The 18,935-nt window shown below is 47.3% G+C and overlaps 1 protein-coding gene across 2 annotated transcripts in view; it reads right to left on the bottom strand.

Moving 5' to 3' along the window:
• Positions 1-895: 895 nt before the first annotated feature.
• The window catches only part of Atg1 (serine/threonine-protein kinase unc-51-like protein Atg1), a 139,076-nt gene continuing 121,036 nt past the window's right edge, over positions 896-18,935 (bottom strand). For both annotated transcript variants that reach the window (XM_077655073.1, XM_077655074.1), the window contains 8 exons: positions 18,003-18,209; positions 17,503-17,610; positions 16,060-16,250; positions 15,569-15,697; positions 14,089-14,406; positions 13,742-13,855; positions 9,318-9,408; positions 896-5,558 (listed from right to left, as the gene is read on the bottom strand). In XM_077655073.1, the coding sequence (XP_077511199.1) occupies positions 5,485-5,558; positions 9,318-9,408; positions 13,742-13,855; positions 14,089-14,406; positions 15,569-15,697; positions 16,060-16,250; positions 17,503-17,610; positions 18,003-18,209 (1,232 nt within the window). In that variant the 3' untranslated portion in view covers positions 896-5,484. The remainder of the gene's footprint in view (positions 5,559-9,317; positions 9,409-13,741; positions 13,856-14,088; positions 14,407-15,568; positions 15,698-16,059; positions 16,251-17,502; positions 17,611-18,002; positions 18,210-18,935) is intronic.

Here is an 18,935-nt window from a genome sequence, read left to right as displayed (position 1 = left end):
GGCTACGGGGACCCAATGTGCATGCCAGCAGAAACACCACAGTGGTGTGTGAACATGCAGCATCTTGAATGTCTGAAAGCTATGCATCTGGGCCATGAGGAACAGTGTAACGGAGGGCTCTCAATTAATTTTGACTGCTCGAGGGTCATGCACTGACATCGTACATACAGCACAAGGGCATCTTAAGCATCTTGCCTCCATAAAAATGCAGTCACTGCAGTCGGGAACCAATCCCAAGACCATGGGCTCAGCATCCAAGCACCAAGCCCCGGAGACCTACCCAGTGATGCAAGGCTGTACTCGGCGAGGTTTCCTCCATTCGACATTAACATTTATTCCCCAACTACACAAGTCGTCGCAGTGAATGACAAAGTAACAAAAATTTAAGCTCCACCTGAAGGGTATGACAATATAGCATAATGGGCTAATCCTCATAGTATATTAGTATATACATCAGGTCATTCTCTACTTTACGTTCATAGATCCCTGGAAGTCCTCATACCACTCCTGACGCAGTGGTGCAGAGCTTAAGATATGCGACACTGCCTGCAATGGCAGGCACTCCCAGCGGTAGGCCTATTGTGACCAATGTTGGTCTTCCTGAGCGACCAATCATTAATTTAACTGCCACCTACTACAGTGGGCAGTTTTCTCACTATCCGCTGGGCAGATTGTGATGACGCTCCAAGGTCACATAACTGGGCGGCCCACCTGCCTCCTAGGTTGCTTTGTGCAATGATGAAGCTGGATTTTCTGTGCAATGAGGCCTTTAATGCTTATTGTGTTAAAAAAAGAAATGGGTCAGGAGCCTGTTTCACAGCCTTTTCTTGGTCCTTCTAACACATGTAGGTGGCTCACTGACCGAGAGTATTATTAAAGACAGAACAAAGCAAGCTACAGGCAGCGGACAAACTCTTTATTACAAACGACTGTACAAGATCAAGTATTTTTTGTGAGGGTTTTATACTTTTTTTACCTTCTGCTCCTCGAACGGGAATAAAATACAAGCTTCCAAGGCTTCCAACCAAAGAAAGACAAAACAAGGACAACAATAAAACAGTACAGCTCAAAAGCATGCTACGATACAGTTTGCAAGACTTTTTTTTAACACAGCATGCACAACATAATAAATGCACGCACAGTTTGTTAAAAGTAGTTCACACAAGAAAAAAAAACTTCTCAGGAGACATGCTCGTCACAGTTTTAAAGCTTGCCCCCCCTGACAAGCATGCTGGCACTCTGACCCAGCGCACGCACGTGTGTTCAGGTGACAGCCAACAAAGCCTATGTACAGTGTTCATTGTTGCATGTATACACAGCTATGTACAGTTGCAGCACAAAGAAAGCTGCTTCACACCTGTCGCTAGACACAGACCACACACAAACACATACCTTTTCTGCTCTAGCTTCCTAACCAACTCGACAGTTGAACAGGCACCACTCTTTTAAAGAGGCCAGCCGTTTGTTACATCAATGCTAGGCCATGACACAGTCAGCCAGGAGTGCACATAGATTAAATTAAGAGAAGGAGAGTTCCAAATTGTGAATGCAGCGCTTGGTGATGACCACAAACAAAAGCAGCTACGAAAGGGCGTGATAAGTTTTTCAAACACAGGTTACTACTTCTTAGGGAAAGCATACAAAAAAAAGTGTGCCCTCAGGTAACACTGCGACAATCATCCATTGAGGTGGAGTTGGCAGCAAAGGATAGCTAGTCATTATCTTTGTACATTGGCCAACTGAACTGGCTTGCAGTCTCAGAAGAAAAGCTCACTCAGAGATATTTTGGATAGTGCATTTCAAAGCAGTCTGGCAACAATGAAAAATATATATATATATACATGAACTATTCAGTAACTGCAGGAGGCACAGTTAACACAATGACACGAGAGGCAACAAACTGCTCCGATGACAACGGCTGGCCTTGCCAAACAGTGGAACCTGTTCGCAAAGCGACACACTGGCAGCATTTCTACTATGCATGCAGATCCCAGCAGGCTCAGGTGGCATGTACTTCCTTGACGGCAAAGAAAAAGGCCACATGGCATGGATTCTTAGCTCTTTTTTTTTCCCCTCGTCTACATTCAGCATCGGTGACGCCCTACAGTTCTAGTAATGCACAACCATTTGCGTTATTTATACAGTTTTATATAGCAGCAGAAAAGGAATTATCACAACACTTCCAAAACATTCACAAACAAACAGCCTACAGCATTTTTTTTTTTACCCTTCTACGCTTTCTGAAAGATACCCGCCTGCATTAAAATCGTGCTGTTTCCTTAGGTATACAACAAGCAGGGTCATCAAGGAGTTTCTGCATACTAGGCTCATCTAGCACAGACATAAAAAGACACTGCCAGTAGTGACCTCTACTTTGAAAACCAAACGGAAGCACTAAAATAGGCAACATGCAGCACAAGAGCACAATAAAAATGATGCCGGTACAGCCTCACGTTCACTAAATGAGATGGACGACAAGGACAATTGCTCTCGTATACTACAGAGCATGACATGAGCACACGGTGAAACGCTAAAGGCATTAAGATCAGTGAAGAACAGGGAGCAAGAAGTACCCCTTGTGCAAACCGAAATGAAACCTAGTGAATGTCTTGCAGTCCCTAGAACTGCTGCCCGGTGAGCTCAAACATTGCAGGATCACTATCACCTCTACTGCACAGCGTCTAAGCGAATTCTGAGGGATTACACACTACGATGGCCCAGCGCTACACCGTACATACCCGTCCACACATCTCTCTCCCTCCTCAATGTCCCGGTACCACTGAGCACCTGGCACTGAACACAGCCATATTTGCAGCTATCAAAAAAAGGTCAAATGAAAGGGACACGCCTAGGGGAACGGAGCTTAACAACATAACCGTACATAATATACATACACACTACTACAGTGGTGACTCATTCAACAAAACAGGCACTTCCAAGACCAAAACAGTGCGTGGCACCAATTGCAAACCATGCAATTACACTTTGGTATATGGTATGTATTTCATCCACACGCTCTGCCACTCCAAAGGAACCTCATACTCTTTAAAAAATGAAGCATGCAAGAGGAGGGGGATAAAAGCCAAAAGGCAGAAATAAATGGCAGAGTGAGTTTGTTTCAAGCTTCCACAAAACATTTTTTTTGCCTTTTCTTTCATTTCTTATAATAATGGGGTAAATAGCATTACATTCAGTGTGAATACAATGTACACAAGTGTTCCCGTTGCATCCCCTACATTTCATAGCGTGTGCTACTAAATCAATAGCTTAAAAACAGGGCCTTCTTTTTTCATTTTTTTTTCAAAAGCCCAGCCCTAAAGTAACCATGAAAACTCGCGCAACCCCTGGTCTCCAATGTGCCAAGTGGCACTACAAATGGCACTTAAATAAAGAGCTGCAACTGCAGTACTACAAGAAAGCCTTCAATCTACGCCTCACTGCTCAAAGCACTTCCTTTCCAAGATAGCTCAGAGCTGCTTCTCTAGAGTTGGACCTCAATCCACAAAACGGACAGGATTGTCGCACGGACTACTCCATTCTCAAAAGGCAACTGCACATCATGACACAACCCGTGTGAACATTCACAGTCCTGTCTTCTCTGGTGCACTCGATAGCTGGTACACTAGAAAGAACGAAAATGTACACAGCTTGCAAAACAAAAAAAAGAAACTATGAGAGTGCCTCTTTCCCGCTATTTTCTCAACTCTTCAATAGTGAAAATGTCGCATTTTTGATGTTGTCGGATCATAAGCGCAAACATCCTGTGGCAGCCACATTCAACAGAACTCTTCTTCGCAATCAGACAGACTCGCAGCAAACTGCACCAAGTTACACAACAGCAGTCTCACTTACTTCCTCTCTCAAACATAATGAGGCCAAAAGCCGTAGAGCATAACCGATAGGCTCAAATGCTCAACAGAGAGCTTCAATAGCTGCTAACTCAAGTTTTTTTTTTACTACGATAAGCCAACTTTTCAATTGCACGATAAAGCAGCTGAAGCACAGCCCAGACAGGACTGCGAATCATGTATCTGAATAAAAGAGAGAGGGACTTGAAACCTCTTCAAATGAGGCAAAAATGATGAACGGTCAGGGACCGTCTCTACATGAACAAACCGGAAAGAAAGGTTCTAGTTTATAACAAGAACAAACCGGGAAAAAGAGGTTCTAGTTTTCTACATGAACAAACCGGGAAAAAAAGGTTCTAGTTTCAGCTACACAACACTCCAGCTTTAACTACCAATGCTACGAATATCCCGCTGTAGGCTTCACCAGCATTAACAAACTCTGCCCCTACTACATCAGCTACAGACCAAACAGACAAGGAAGAAGATCAAACTAGGCCAAACACTCGAAGAGGAACCAAAAGTAATTCTTATCAGTATTCGAAGAGAACAAGACATGAGCAACACAGTCACTAGGAGCCCCGTGGCCTCGGGTTCGGAATGCACAGCGGTTCAGCATTCATCAACTGCTTTTACTTCAGTCTTTCTCACTCAGGCTATCTGACTAGTCAACGCGGCAGCGGTAAAAAGCGCGGGCATGTTAAGGACGAGGGGGAGGGGTGGAGAGGAGCTGGCGGCCTGCCGAGGTTGTGGCCTCTTTAGACATGCACAGCTTGGTCCACAGACAACTACTGCACTGAACCAAGTGCCTGGCGCAATCAGCCTTGCCGCGTGCACATAAGGTTTTATCACAAGTTTCCCCGCAACACCTGTCTGGAGTCGAGGAAAAAAAAAATGTGAAGAACAAAGTAAGCGTGGCAAATAAATTATTTGGAGAAAGGGGTCGGAGGGCTCTGTAACTTGGATGCTAGCAGAACGCTGGAGAAGAAAAGACAGAGGACCGACGATGCACAAAGCGAGGGGGTTTTTGCTTGGCATTCCTGCCTCGGTTGCACAGTTTTGACTCCTGCAGCTAAGCTGCCAAAAGTTGCTTCCATTCACTGTTACATTTTTTTTATTGCGAACAGCCCACAAAAAGACTGATGGTTTATGAGGCTGCTTGATTGCAAACACCATGGTGCATACCATGGCTAAAGACATGGAACCCATCATTATATTAATTAGCTGGCACTTTTTTTTCTCTTTGCCGCTGAAGTTGCAATGAGCAGGCAAGAATTTCTCACAGTGCAGGTTCACAGTAGAAGTATGAAGAGGACACGGCATTGTGCAGGACTTTTTTTTTTCTTACTAAAATAATGAAAAGGTGAGAATTGTGCGCATCATTGGAAGAAAGGGAAAGGACATGATGGATGGTTGTGGTGAATGGCTGAGATGCAAGTATGTGAAGACGAAGAAGTCCAGCTCTCTAAACAACCATGAATAAAATTAAGGCGGCAGGCAAAAAACAAGAGACAAAAAATGGGCGATGGAGCCACCCAGCAGTAGCAGCAGCAGCAGCTTGAAGCACGCCGGTGAGAGAGGATGAGGCGCAGCAAGGAGGATGTGGAAGGGGTGGCGGAGTAGTGCCTCTTCTTCTTCCTCAGGTCGAGTCATAAGCACACACAAGGCCCTCGCTTTGGAGCACATAGAGTCGTTTCTCCACCGCATCCTTGTCTGAAATGCCCAAATAGACAAGATTTGCATCAGTGCACTGTTTGTGCATCAAAAAAGAATGTGTGAGCATGCTAAGTGCTTGCTGTGGTGTTCAAGCTTTTTGAGGTCTTATCTGATATCTCCACCCGAATAGAAGATGAATGACGGGTTCACAGAATACAGTTTTTTTTCCTTCATTTCCCCCGACTTAAATGAGAAATTTTTATTACTACTTTATCATGCCCTCAAATCTCTTCTGTTCATCTGCACTGAAGTATTGCAGCCTGCATGCTCCCAATGAGTAAACTTGTCTATTACAGAACCCCGGCCTGTTGGAAGCACGAACAGTGCTTGAGCACAATGACAACCAATGTTGATGCCCCCCCCCCTCTTTTTGAGAGTGTTTACCGAGAAGTGTGAAGTGTTCCCAAAATTGTTTCACAAGCAACTTATAAGTCCCCACGGGATTTTTCTGGACTCTTCATTCACTGTATTAAGCATACGCCCAGCAATGCTTCCAGCAGTGATGGCTGTATTCTCTGTTAAGAAAAATTACTGCTTTTTCTGCACAGACTACAAAAACTCAAGCTTTGCCTTTAAGAGTAGAACACAATAGCATTATCCGGCTGCCACTTTATCGGCAGCTACGTGTGAGCGTGCCCGTGGGCACATTCCAAAACGAAAATTTATTAGTCATTGGACTACTTGTTCACACTTGCGATGCCATCGTCATCGCTGCTGCGGTCCCACAGCAAGTTGTTCTAACGTCATAGTCCAACAAAATCCCCGCTTTGCAAGCAACCACAGCAGGTCGTCGCCCTGCAAAATCCCGCACTCTGCAAAGAGCCACACCACGACATCGCATGGAACAGCTAAAAATTTTGCCTCGCTACAGCCGCCACACCTGCTTGTATCACCCATTCCGACACATCGAACTTGCGGCCTGGCGCAGTTGTTATTTTTTTTCGGCGTAAAGAAATACAGCCATCTTAAATGTAGTCGTGAACGAGCGCCAGACACTTCCCAGACCCAGAGCACAAATGACGATTGACGAAGCACTACATTGAAAACTGGTAAAACATGGCCAGCAGTCGTCAAATGCATCAAACAAAGCCAAAAAGAAACTACGCATGAGCAGCATCAGCTCTTCTATCAGCTACCGACACTCCCCAGAAGCAGTGCTATTCCGAGTGGCAATTCCGTCGCAATTGGAACAATGGCCCTTCCATCGATTATCGATACTCCCTTGAGCGCCGAGTACACAGTTGAAATTAAAAAAAAAAAAAGAAATGAAAAAATATTTCTGGAAAAAATGCGCAGAATAGCCGTATGCTACTGGGTAGAGCCATAGAGAGAGCACAAAATAGCAAACACACTATAGCATCCCTGATATCTCGTTTGTCTCGCCTTTATATATGGTGCCATTCTTTGGTTTCAATTGTAAGTCACCCACCCCACTTCTGATTCTAAAATTTTAGAAATAGGTGGACTTACAATCTTGCAAATATGCTACACAGATGCATGAGCACTTTCTTCTAATTTTGTTTACTCAACGTGAAAAACTGCCATTGACCAGCATAAAACAATGTGGTCTAGCAACACTGGCATTATGGCGCCTGCGCATGCTATCTGCCCACGCTGTCATTTTCCTTCGAATGCGTTTACACTGGGCTCATGTCTTATTCCCTGTCAGCAGCAAGCAACAGCACATATGCAGAAGTGAACATCAAGTGGGGTAGTAGTGAGAGGTAATGCTCATCCAGGGCCAGAAGCGGTGAAAGGATGCATGAAAGTGTAGCTTCAAGCTGTCTTATGTTGAGGAAGCATCAAGGAAGCCTTCACTGAGGGCCTTTAACTAAGCAAGCTTGCCAAATAACATCAATCAAGGCTTTCTTGCCGAGGTAAGGAGGGTTTCAGAGTTGGGGCTTAGAATATGATCAGCATGAGTATACTTCTCAAATCAGCTTTTGTATTCTCTCTGCATTCGATTTATGTGATGAGCGAGACCTGCTAAAACCTGGTTTCACAACTGTCGGCAACACAATGCAAACCAAGCAGACCACAGAAACGGCTCAGCAGAAAAAAGCTACCTGCGTGGTTTCTCTAAACCCAGCTGTGCCGCCTTGAAACATTTCATGAATCACCTGACTACCCAACACACAGCTCCAACACACTTGACTTTCACGCCGACAATCTTTATTCCGCTGCTCTTCCATCCTATTTGCGCCTCCCCACGCTGTCCTGCCTCTAGTACCCTCCTGTGTCACTGCTCAAAACTAGGTCTGTTGCAGATGCCTTTACTGCCACACAGTACTCCAGGAAAAACACCTTTCACAGTCCTGTGCGAATATTCCATAATTTCGAACATTCGGTCGGATAGTAAAGTATTCGATATTCAATTCTAACCGAATGTTTGGTATTCCAAATTTCGAGGTAGTATTTGTCCCGAGCGAATAACGTTTCCGGAACTCTTGCTTTGTACTCGGGGATCGCAATGCGGTACACGTGCAACAAAAGCCTCGACTCCGGCTGTGTGCCTGCACTCCGGCACGTATGCAGGAGCCGGTCTGGGCATGCTTGCAGCAACAGACGCAAGCAGGCGGAAGCACAGCATCCAAATCTGTACTTGCCAGGTGTCTGCGGCCACGTTACCCGCAGAGCGCACGCACCGTAACCGGCACGGATGGTGTGCATCAATGGCGAGATTTAGCACAGCGCACTCCGCTTCCGCGTGCCGCTAGTGCACACGCGCTGAGTGGTCCCGGCAGGGCAGGCATGCGAACAGCTCCACTGGCTGGCTCCTGTCACCTTGTGGCGTCCTCAAGGTGATTTGCACATGCGCGGTGACTCCCAGCGGAATCGGATCACCAAAGCAGGCGCAGATCGCGGTATGCTAATTTTATTTCATCAGAGGAGGCGTGGTTCTCTTTATTTTTGAGGAACGAGTCTGAGCAGACTGCAGGTGCTGCAGCCGCTATTTTCCGCGTGAAATTCGCGAATCAAGCATGACGGCGCGAGCTGAGAGGAGCAAGCACAAGGCACATTGTGACGGGTGCCCCTTTTCGACGCCTGATGCGGGGTGGTGCTGGGAGCGCATTGCGTACGCCTAGCTGGTGTTTTTGGAGTCGCCGCTTAAAAGCAATAGCTGCATAACAACGCAATCGCAATTAAGGCCAGCACACCAGGGATTTCATAGCTAGGTCTCACACCCCACATAATTTGTCGGCTCTGCATGTAAGCCAACTCCCCAATTCCTGGTGGCTACTTATGCAGGACATCGACACAGCCTCAATGAGTGTGATATAGTTTAATGCACTCTCTCTCTTTTTCATGTAATGGTCTTGTGTGTTTGAAAAATACACGATTTTTAAAATGCCTATTGTGCCATTCAACCTTCTTTTGTGTGCTAGGACTAATCGCAATATTCGATTCGAAATTATTCGAAGAGAATTACTATTCAATTTGAAGTCGCTCTGAACGAAAAAAGCCACTATTCGCACGTGTGTAACGTTTCGCATTCAGTTCATACTATGGAAGGACCTAAAAAGGTATCACTTCAGACCTTCACAACGTTTGTCAAATTTCAAGGCTAAGCAAGAGTTGGTTGTGGAGCCAACCAAAGAACAAAAGCTGTAGAACTGAAAACACGCTTGCAGAATATACCTATTTAGCAGCCAATAGGAAGTCAGTGTTGTAATATGGCCACTTTCAGGCATCAACGTTTATGCACAAGTGAAACAACAACATAAAAAAATAAAAATAAATGGAAGCCAGACTCACATCGGTTGAGCAGTGCCCTGTCTGAATCGTTCTCCACTTGTTGTGCCAGGCTGTGCAGCAGGATCTGAGCCGTCTGGTAACGCCTGAAGCACTGCATAGATGAAAAGAAACAGGAAGATAAACAAGACAGCCAAGGCAACTCCAAGAGCATCCCCTCAACTGCTTGGCTGTGGTGCTGGCAAAATGGCACCCAGAGGCATAGCAGAACCATCACTGGATTTCTTTTTTAATTTCATAAAAATGTACAAACAAGGCGAATGGATGGCCACACAACAGGCAATTACATGGCAAATGTCTGCTCTTCATACAAGCTGCATTACGCATTCTTCCTGTTGTATTAAACTAGTGCAACAACTAACTAGACCACCTATCAGCCCTTCCATTGGTCTTTGAACCTCTACCCACACTTCTCGAATTTATGGTACTGCAGTCAAACCAGGCTACAACTAGCGCCACTACAGCTCAGGCCATTTATAACGTAACCGCTTATAATGCTGGACCGGATTATAAGCGGCTTTTTGTGACAACCGCTTCGCTTCCCATAGAGTTCACTGTATTGGCGTGCCGCTTAATACACGGCAGCGCGTAACCGGAGACCGGGTGTAGTGTGGTTTCTGGAAAGCCTGGCGGCCTGCGAAACAGCGTGGGCACAGGCGGGCGTGAGGAGCGTACTTCCCAGATTGCGCAAGAAGGGGGCGGGGGAGCAGGGGCAGGGCGGTGGTAGGGCTGGGGGGCGTTGTCAGCGTGGTTCAAGGCAAGGCAGAAGGTAGGACAGGATGGCAAAAAAAATTAAAATAGAGGCCGCAAAGCAGTCGTTTTTCCTCCCACTCTCCGATGTGCCTTCGTTGGACACATTGATTGTACAAAACTTGAAAGCACGTGATGGTATGGTCAGACGGGCATGCTGGAGTGGCGGCCGCCGCAGCGGGAGCGAGCCCATGGCATGATGCTGCAAGTACTGCAAGTACTGCTCGTACCGCGCGCACGTGCGACAGCAACTTGTGACGCCTGAGCCCATGAGCGAGATGTGTGTCATCGCGTGTAGCGAAAAGTTGACAACAAAGGCAAGTCAGCTGGCAACGTGAGCTAGTCTACCAGCCTGGGCTGTCTTCAGTTCCTATAACGTCTGCTCCTCCGAAAGCCAAGAAATGGCAAGCTCTCGAAACCAACCAGAGCATTGTGAGAAACGTCGAAAGCAGTTTGAAAAAAGCTACGGTGTCAAAAAATTACAGTGTCGCTGACGCTACGTACTCTGTCCGCCATTTGACAGAACAGCGGCAATTTGCGACAACAGCTGCAGGAAGACTCCGCGTCGCTTGCAACGAACCGGATTCCCGTGTGAAAGTATGAAGATGTTGCTGCTTTGTATGAATGGTTTCGCGAGCTCCAGACCCAGAGCATGCCTGCGAGTGGTTCGACATTGCAAGCCATGGCCAGGTGCCTTGCAAACATTTTGGGGCATGATGGTTTCAACCAACCCATTCAACATTTGGATTTAGCGTTTCAACAATCGGCACGAGATAAGCTCCTCGTCGTTGTCATCAACCTCGACGGCGTGTGTGAAGTAACCGCCACAGATGAAGACATCGTGGCAGTGGTGCGCGGTCGCAATAAGCCTGTATCCGAGGATGAGCCCGACAAAGTCAGTGAAAGTGCAGCAGAAGCTTCGTGCAAAGACCCGCTCGACTGTTGCAACAAACTGCACTCAGAGAAACCTCAGTGAGCAAGTGCTCAAGTGCCTCACTGTTTTCGAAGATGAAGCCATTACCAATGCAGTTCAATCATTCTTTCATTCACTATGACACTTCGACAAAAAGATCAAATAAAATTCTTTGTTGCTTGTGATCGAAGTGTTGTGCGCCTGATGTGTTGTCAGGTGGTCATTCAAAGGTAGGCTGGCCATTCTGAAAGTGCGAATGCATGACAAAGCTGTGTTTTGGCTACAGTGCAGTACCGCTTATAATGCAGATTTTCCAGACTCCCATGGTATGCGTTATAAGCGGTGTATGCTGTACAGCGAAATTTCTGCCCCAACTAAGTATTTTTGATTCCCCGTCAGCAAACCATACAAGGCACCGCATCCGGCAGAACTCCTCTGAAATCCTGGCAGTCATCTCCATTGTCGTCTAACGAGACTGCATCATCGCAAGGCTCATGTACAACGGAGCCACTGTGTCTCAAATAGCTAGTGATGACATGTGCGGGAGTGTTGTGCCAAACGTAGGCAAGAATGTTGACCGTGCTCAAAAGATTTACGTTGTACTGCTTGCCGACTTCACGGCACAGGAGCATACGTTTCGGCATGCGCCTGCGGTCTTTGGTCTTGACATATTGAATTATGCTTTGGTCCATCAGTTGGAGGGCCGATGTTGTATTCAGCGGCAAAAAAACAACTTGACTGTTATGCACACTGCAATTGTCCAGCACCATTAATACTTTGCAGTTCTTCGTGGAAAACTGTCAGTCTAACTTCTGCATCTAGCCTAAAAAAATTTCCAATGTCATCCAGGCCTTTTTATTCGCTCGTTATTCCACCGGAAGAGCAGGCATGTTCTTGAAGCACCGTGTCTTTTGTGCCTTTCCAGTGACGACAAGCGGCAAGCGCTCTGTCCTTCTCATGTTGGCGGCTAAAAGAATGGTGACTCGCTCCTTGCTTCTTTTGCCACCGATGCACGGATCTCCTTTCATGGTCACAGCCTTGTCTGGCAAAGCTTTAGAGAAAAGTGCTGTTTCATCAGCACTTTTATCAATATATTATTTGGATTGTAGGCGGTGATGTGTTCTGAGCACCTGAGCGTTCTTCCAGTTGTTGGCAACGCCTTCGTTGACAGCACCTCTTTCGCCGCACACAGTCTTAAAAGTGAGGACAGTCTTAAAAGTGAGGCCATGTCTCTCTGTGAAGCGTGCACATTACCCTTCCGATGCTTTGAATGCATCGAAATGCATCATCAGTGCAAACCTCTCGGCTTGCGCCATGATGAGAGGGTCACTCAATTGGCAGGTTTGCATTACGCAAGTCGACCACCCCCCGAAGCAAAGCCTCTTCCAACTCCGGATGAGCTGCTGTTCACAGACGCTTTCGTGACGCTTGGAACTTCTCACTTTCGAATGCCTGGAGAATGTGTTCATTTCTCACTTACGTGCCCAAGGTTAGTCTTTTCATGTTTTAGTTCTTCACGGCTTCTTGTGCCCGTCTCTTAGGGCCCGTAAAATTTCCACTTTGTTAGCAAAGTCCTAGGCCTCATGCTTCGGCCATTTCGCCGGAGTTGCCATCGGCGGAGAAGTGGTGACACGGGTGCAGAACAGAAAAGAACCAATAAAGTTCAATAACTGAGCCGCGCTAAATTCAGCGGTCCTCAGCAAAACAGCGTGGAAGGCTGCAGTGAACCGACAGCAACAAAGAAACAAAATTGCCCCGTCGATAAGGCCAACACGTGAAAAAAACAAGTGCTCATCCAGCCAAAAGTCGAGTCAAGTTGATTAATGGATGTCCATGGCGACGCTGCGTTTGGGTATCACTTTAGTGAAGCGTATGCCGTATTTTCGTTTTTGAGCCTCGGTGGCTGCCCGAAGTCGTTCAATTTATCCGAGGTGGGGTGGAATCCGTCTGAACTAACGAGTTTCATCCCATAGACTCCTATATATAATTGAAGGAACCGGGCGCGGAGGTCGAATTATCCTATTTTCCAAATTAATCAAAGCCAAATTAACCAGCTTTCACTGTAGCGTCTTTTTTCCTTTCCTTTCTGGTGAACCTGTGCAATGATCTAATATGTGCACTGCAGTGTAAATGGCAGTGTGACGGTGGTTCTATGCAGAGTCTCACCAGAACAACATTCTGAAGACTGCAGCATTGATTTTGAGGTACATATGATCCCCATTCAATGCGCAGTGACGTGGGCGAAGGCGCGCTTAGTCCGTGCCGAAATGTCTCCAGGCACCGTTGTCTCAGTATGAATTCTCGCAGGACAAAAGCAGGGGCACTTTTATGATGCATGCGGAAAAAATATAAACTCTTACAGAAAATGTAGTGGGTGTGTTTATTACGTAACTACATCCACTGCCTGAAGTTTTCGGAGTAACGCCACGGCACTGACTGCAAAACAGCAAAAGGCCAAAGCAGACAGATTTTTGGAAAACAAACGTTCATGAGCTATCCAGTCCAATCACCCGGCATCCTGGCCCGATTTCACGACAACAAACTCCTGCCTCAGCGAAATTTTTCGTGGGTGCCATGAATTTCATTGTAGTGGGATTCAACTGTACTTGCGCTCTTAAGTTACTTCCCTGGCAAAAAATTTGTTCTGTAGCATGATTTGCAAACAGGCAGGCATACATGGTAACCCTAAACAGTACCAAATAATAGCGAGGCTTGCTCTTGGCAGCATACGCACAACTATGTTGGTGCCAAAGGGCGCACTTGCCTCTGTGAGGGTGGCGGTGACTGCCTCACGGCTGTGCTCGCTCGACGTGCCATCGAGGGCGCCTGTATACTCCTCCGTGTGAACATACAGCTCACCCATAGCAGCCGTCTGGCACTGAAAGGTCAAGAAGGAAGCGGTCAAAGGCTGACTGCATTGCAACGGTCCAGACAAACAACTTCCGCAGGACTCTTGGGTTTCTTAAGAGTGCATTTTGCCTGTACAGCACAGCATTTCATGTTTACATGTACTCTCGACCACAAGAGAGAGTGCATTTTTTTTAGTGCTGGCCAGCCTCCCGTTGCCTCTCTCCACCACCGCCCTTCGTGCAGCAGTTGAGAGCAGCTCACCATGTCAATGGCATAATTGTAGAGTAGCCGATCGGCCGTCAGTGGGGGTGGTGCCGACGAACCCGCAGCCTGCAGCACCCCCTGCTGGGACAGCCGGCGGCAACAGTCCATGCACCGGTGCAGAGTCTGCTGCATGCCACGCAGTAGTTGCCGCACGCTGGATGATGCCCGCAGCCGCCTCTGGGCCACCTGGTCCCGTGCCAGGTTTAGCGCTGAGGCCAGCAGCTGCACGGCCCGCACGTAGAGCACCAGCTGCTCTGCTCGCCGGTGGCCCTCGCCCAGCGCCCTTGCCACCTGCTCCTCCGGGGATGTGCAGCACTGCCACATGGGGAGAAGGAAACACTGCCGTTAGCATCCTATCGTGGAGCGCATGACCATTTGATGAACGCACTCCGTTTTGTACACACAACTGGGGTGCAGGCAGCGCAACCAACAAAGTACAAGTAGGCTGATGATAATCTGATCCACTACCAAGTCCTTTCACCTGACAAAATACTATTAGTGGTGCACTAATAATACAAATTAATAAGACTAATAATAATTAGCAGTGCACTATAAAATACTACAGTTACTTAATTTGTGCACTTTTTTCTTTAAACCAAGGTTTTAAGTGAGGGAGTGCGCAAATTATGCGGAGATTTTGCGAACACGTCCTAACAAAACTCTTCAAAGGTCATAAAACACAATATATGCCGTATATTGTTACCAGTACATCGACCCCTAAGTGCACATGGCAAATTAAATTTTGAATTAAATTACATTACTAATTTCTTTCAGGAAACTTTCAAAAATGTAAATAAATTATATTATCAATTACACCTCACAAAAATCAATGACCCCCCCCACTGCATTACAATTACCTCCAGAAAGAAACTGTGAATACTTTTAAATTATTTTTTATTCTTCACACATACAAAAAAGTGCACTGGGGATGCAGCTCGTACAATCATATCATATTTTGCACTTTACTGCATCGTAGGAGTCTTCAAAGTGGGGGCCTGAATTTTGCTCTGCTTAGAAGATAGGTGCCTTTCATCAGCTGAGTAGCCGTTCTATTGATGCATTTTAGGGAAACCCCGTCTTGTGCATGGTGAAATGCTTAATCAGCCTCTGGTACGAAATTGCGTGTGTCAATATGTGTGTCAGTATGTTGGTGCTCGTATGAAGGGTCAGTAATTGTTTATCTTTCCCTTTCCTCCAATTCTAAATATAACAGGCTTAAACCAATTTTAAAATTACAAATTGGCCCAAGAGAGCACACAGTGAAGTGTACACACTAAGAGAAAAATAAACAGAAAGAAAAGAAAATCGCAAAGTGCCCTTGCAGCTGGGGAAGCACCCCTGAACCTCCCAGTGAAAAGATAGGAAGGAACGGAATGCTAGCCAGAGGGAAATGAGTTATGTGGTTGGGGTAACGGGTATGTCAATGGGGCTTCCCGCCAAACGCGCCGGTGCAGGTCCTTGCTCAATGCCAGCCTACCTGCCGCCAGTAGACAGACTCGGTGAGGGCCGCGGCCAGGGGTTCCGCCTTGGACCGAGCCAGCTCCACTATGCACCCCACCAGGGCATCAATGAAGTGCAGCTTGGCAAGGGTCTCATTGTGCTCCCGCTGCAAAGGGTGGGAATGCATTCTTCAGTGGTGCACATGCTGAAAACTCTGCAGTAAAACCATTAAGTCGCTGTCATCCCTTTGTGAAACGCCACAAATTGGCTCAAATATCTGTACACAGGGGCACTCAGATAACCTGTCTTGTTAGCAACGTCATCGTATTTACGTATCCTACCTGCGTCAGAATCAAAAGTGAACATTTTTGGCAAACCTAAACAGACTGTGACTGTGAAGAAGCTTTCCTCGAGTATGCCTTACCAAGTGTGCCAAAGCTTCTGAGGTGGCCTCCACAACCTCGAACACATTTACAGTGTTCCCAGCTCCCCCCCTCCAGCCACCTGAATCAAGAAAAAGAGACTCACATCCAGCAGGGTCTCCTGGGGCAGCTCAGGGGGTGGCACAAAGTTCGGCGGCTCGCCCGTGGGTGGTGAGGTGCCAAAGGGGAAGCAGCAGGGGGCCACTGCGGTGGCCCCCGGCGAGCCCAGTCGGCCACCAGGCCAGTCTCCACTGCCCGGGAACAGGGCACCCATGCTGCCCGGTGGGCTGTACGAGCCTGCACCATGCACGCTCCAATGTTAAGAATACGATAGGGAGGAGGAGACAGCCACCTAACATGAAGACCACAAGGGGCAATAGGCCACAATCCTTGGGAAGCGTAACAATAACGCAGTCACAAACGCAGCAGTAGCACGCAGGACTCAGCACAGCAGGTTACAGCAAGATCCTGCGTATAATACGAGGCTTTTTTCCAGATTTTAGCATGTTGAATTTTCACGTTATATTATATGCGGATCCGAACAATTTTCAGCCAAAATCCGCAGTTCCGGTTTTGCTATTCCAGCGAGAAGAGACGCTACCTAGCAGTGGCGTAGGTTGGTAGTTTCGATTTCGACGCCATTTCACTATGCCGACATGACCTCATGACACCCACACTATCAGAAGGAGGGTGATCACACCTTACACGATGTCGAGACCACAGGAGCAGTGCTTGGCTGCTTTTAAATGGAAAGTATAATTGTAGATGCTGAAAGCATAGGCACAACTTCAAGCACTGCCACATGGACTGGATGAGGTGAGAAAATGCTGTGGTTACTGCCACCGGAAAAAGGCCTTTCCAGCTTTGCTGTCCAGTTGGGTAGGGAACGCTTGGGCCCAGCATTCCCGAGCAGCTGGTCAGTCAAGATTTCAAGAAAGACGGGATATCGAACATGCTCAACGGTACTGAGGGCGTGTTTCGATGGAAATGCATCTCTGAAAAAAGTCCCTCAGAAGGCAGTACATCTGACGATGACGATCACTAAAACCGACTCCGAAGACTTCCGAAGCATGCATACTCACCCGTATCCATAAACTGTCTGCACATGCGTGCGGCGTCCAGATCTGTACCTGCCAGATATTTGGTGCACAGGGTACACACATCGCACACGTGTTGTACCCAACAAGTCAGCGTATGCCAATTGGCTTCCGCGACTTCCAGAACTAGTCTTCGATCTGACTGCATTTCCTTATCCCGCATTATACACAGGTGAAATCTTCTTTTTATCGTTTTTTCTAACCCCCGATTACACCTCGAATTGTGTGTGGGTTTTTAAAGTAATCTAGCTGGACCAATGCTCCTCCTCTCCACTGAAAGCAGGCATTTTGCGGCTTCACTGGCAGTAGCAACAACAAAGTAGCACTGCCATCTGCCCAAATGCAATAACTTTGTCGTCCTCTGTCTGCACTGCGCTCAGCCCAACAAGAGGGAACCCTGGCACCCTACCACCAGTTCTCCTCCACCAGTGCAAGGTGAACAAGGCACCCACCAAGAGCAGCCTGTTCAGAAGCCAGGTTGGCTCCCCGCAGGAATGCCCCGTGGTCGTACAGCCTGCCCCCAGCACTGCCAGACTTGTGCAGGCTACCGTCCAGTTGGTCTGCAGCAGGGGAACAATGGAACGGTCAGCTGTCTTGTGTCCTTCTTTACGCACACACTACTGCTAACACCGCAGTGCAAAGGCCACTGATAACATGAATGAATGAATGTGCTATTTATTTAGAAAGGGAGGCTCGGAGCCATCTGTTGAGGAACTGGGTAAAGTTGCAACACAACTGCATGCACTCGCAGCCACAGCAATAATAAAAAAGTACAGTATGCCAATGCATATGAATCACCAGTGTATCTTCCTGGTAAAAGTAGGTGTTACCATGATAAGAGTAACAGCTACCAGCTGAAGGTGAATTATCAAGAGTCCACTGCACCCACTCATGCCCCTTATGTCAACCATCATTTAAACCCATACAGACAGAGCGTCAACTGTGTATGTACCTGATCCACTGCTGCTGTCCCTGCGCATCTCGGGCAGGGTCATAGCCCGGGTGGCCAGGGCTGTGCCCCGCAGGCTGTTGAGGTTGAGACCCCCGACAGCACCGATGTCGCCCTCACGGCCAGCCAGGGGCGAGCCCAGGATGGGCGGCAGCTGCTGGGGGTTCCCATTCAGCACTGCCAACTGGTTCACGTTAGCCATGCCACACACTGCACGATGGCAAAGACAGGAGACTGTGCTGCACAAATGCCTGAGGCGATGGGAACTACACCAGCACCACAAAAAGCACCCAACATTTTTTTTGTAGCGCAAGACCACTCCTCTCAATTTGCAGCTACTTGGGAGAACACTGGTAAAATTTTCTTTTGGACCCCAACACCAAGTAAACACAGCTGTGCAGCACCAAGCATGTCTGTACAAGTCTCTGTCACAGTCCAATGCGTACGACAGTGTGGTTACCTCGTGTCACCACCTGCTATGCTGCTTTTAACGCTCCTCAGTTTCCGCTAATATTTCCTACACAAGTGAAATAAAATTAGCGGGGCTTCACAGTGAGAAGCACGGAAGTTCTAGCTGTCACAAGTAATGTAATTGCCTAGACGGTGCCAGTACTCTCTCTCAACAGCCAAGGTCTGCATTTTCCGCAGACTGCCACAAACTGCAGCATATTTCAACAGGAAATAGGATCACAGTGACAGCTATGATGACGTCCCGACAAACAGCAGAATGGGACAACATGCAACAGTCCAAAGAGCCAAGCACAGCAGACCAAAATCTGCAAGCACGCAGCAGGACAGTATACTAGGTTATTTACAACCACTCACAAGATTCGTCAACTCACTCAAAGATATCAAGACAGATGAAGGACTCTATTTACCATACGTCAAAAACAAAATGCGATTCCTAGAAAAGCAAGCTGCTCGGTTTGCTGCTTT

Source organism: Amblyomma americanum, chromosome 2 (genome assembly GCF_052857255.1).
Source record: "Amblyomma americanum isolate KBUSLIRL-KWMA chromosome 2, ASM5285725v1, whole genome shotgun sequence".
Lineage (NCBI taxonomy): Eukaryota > Metazoa > Arthropoda > Arachnida > Ixodida > Ixodidae > Amblyomma > Amblyomma americanum.
The sequence above is the reverse complement of the archived record's forward strand: the minus strand, read 5'-3'. Positions and strand labels throughout refer to the sequence as shown.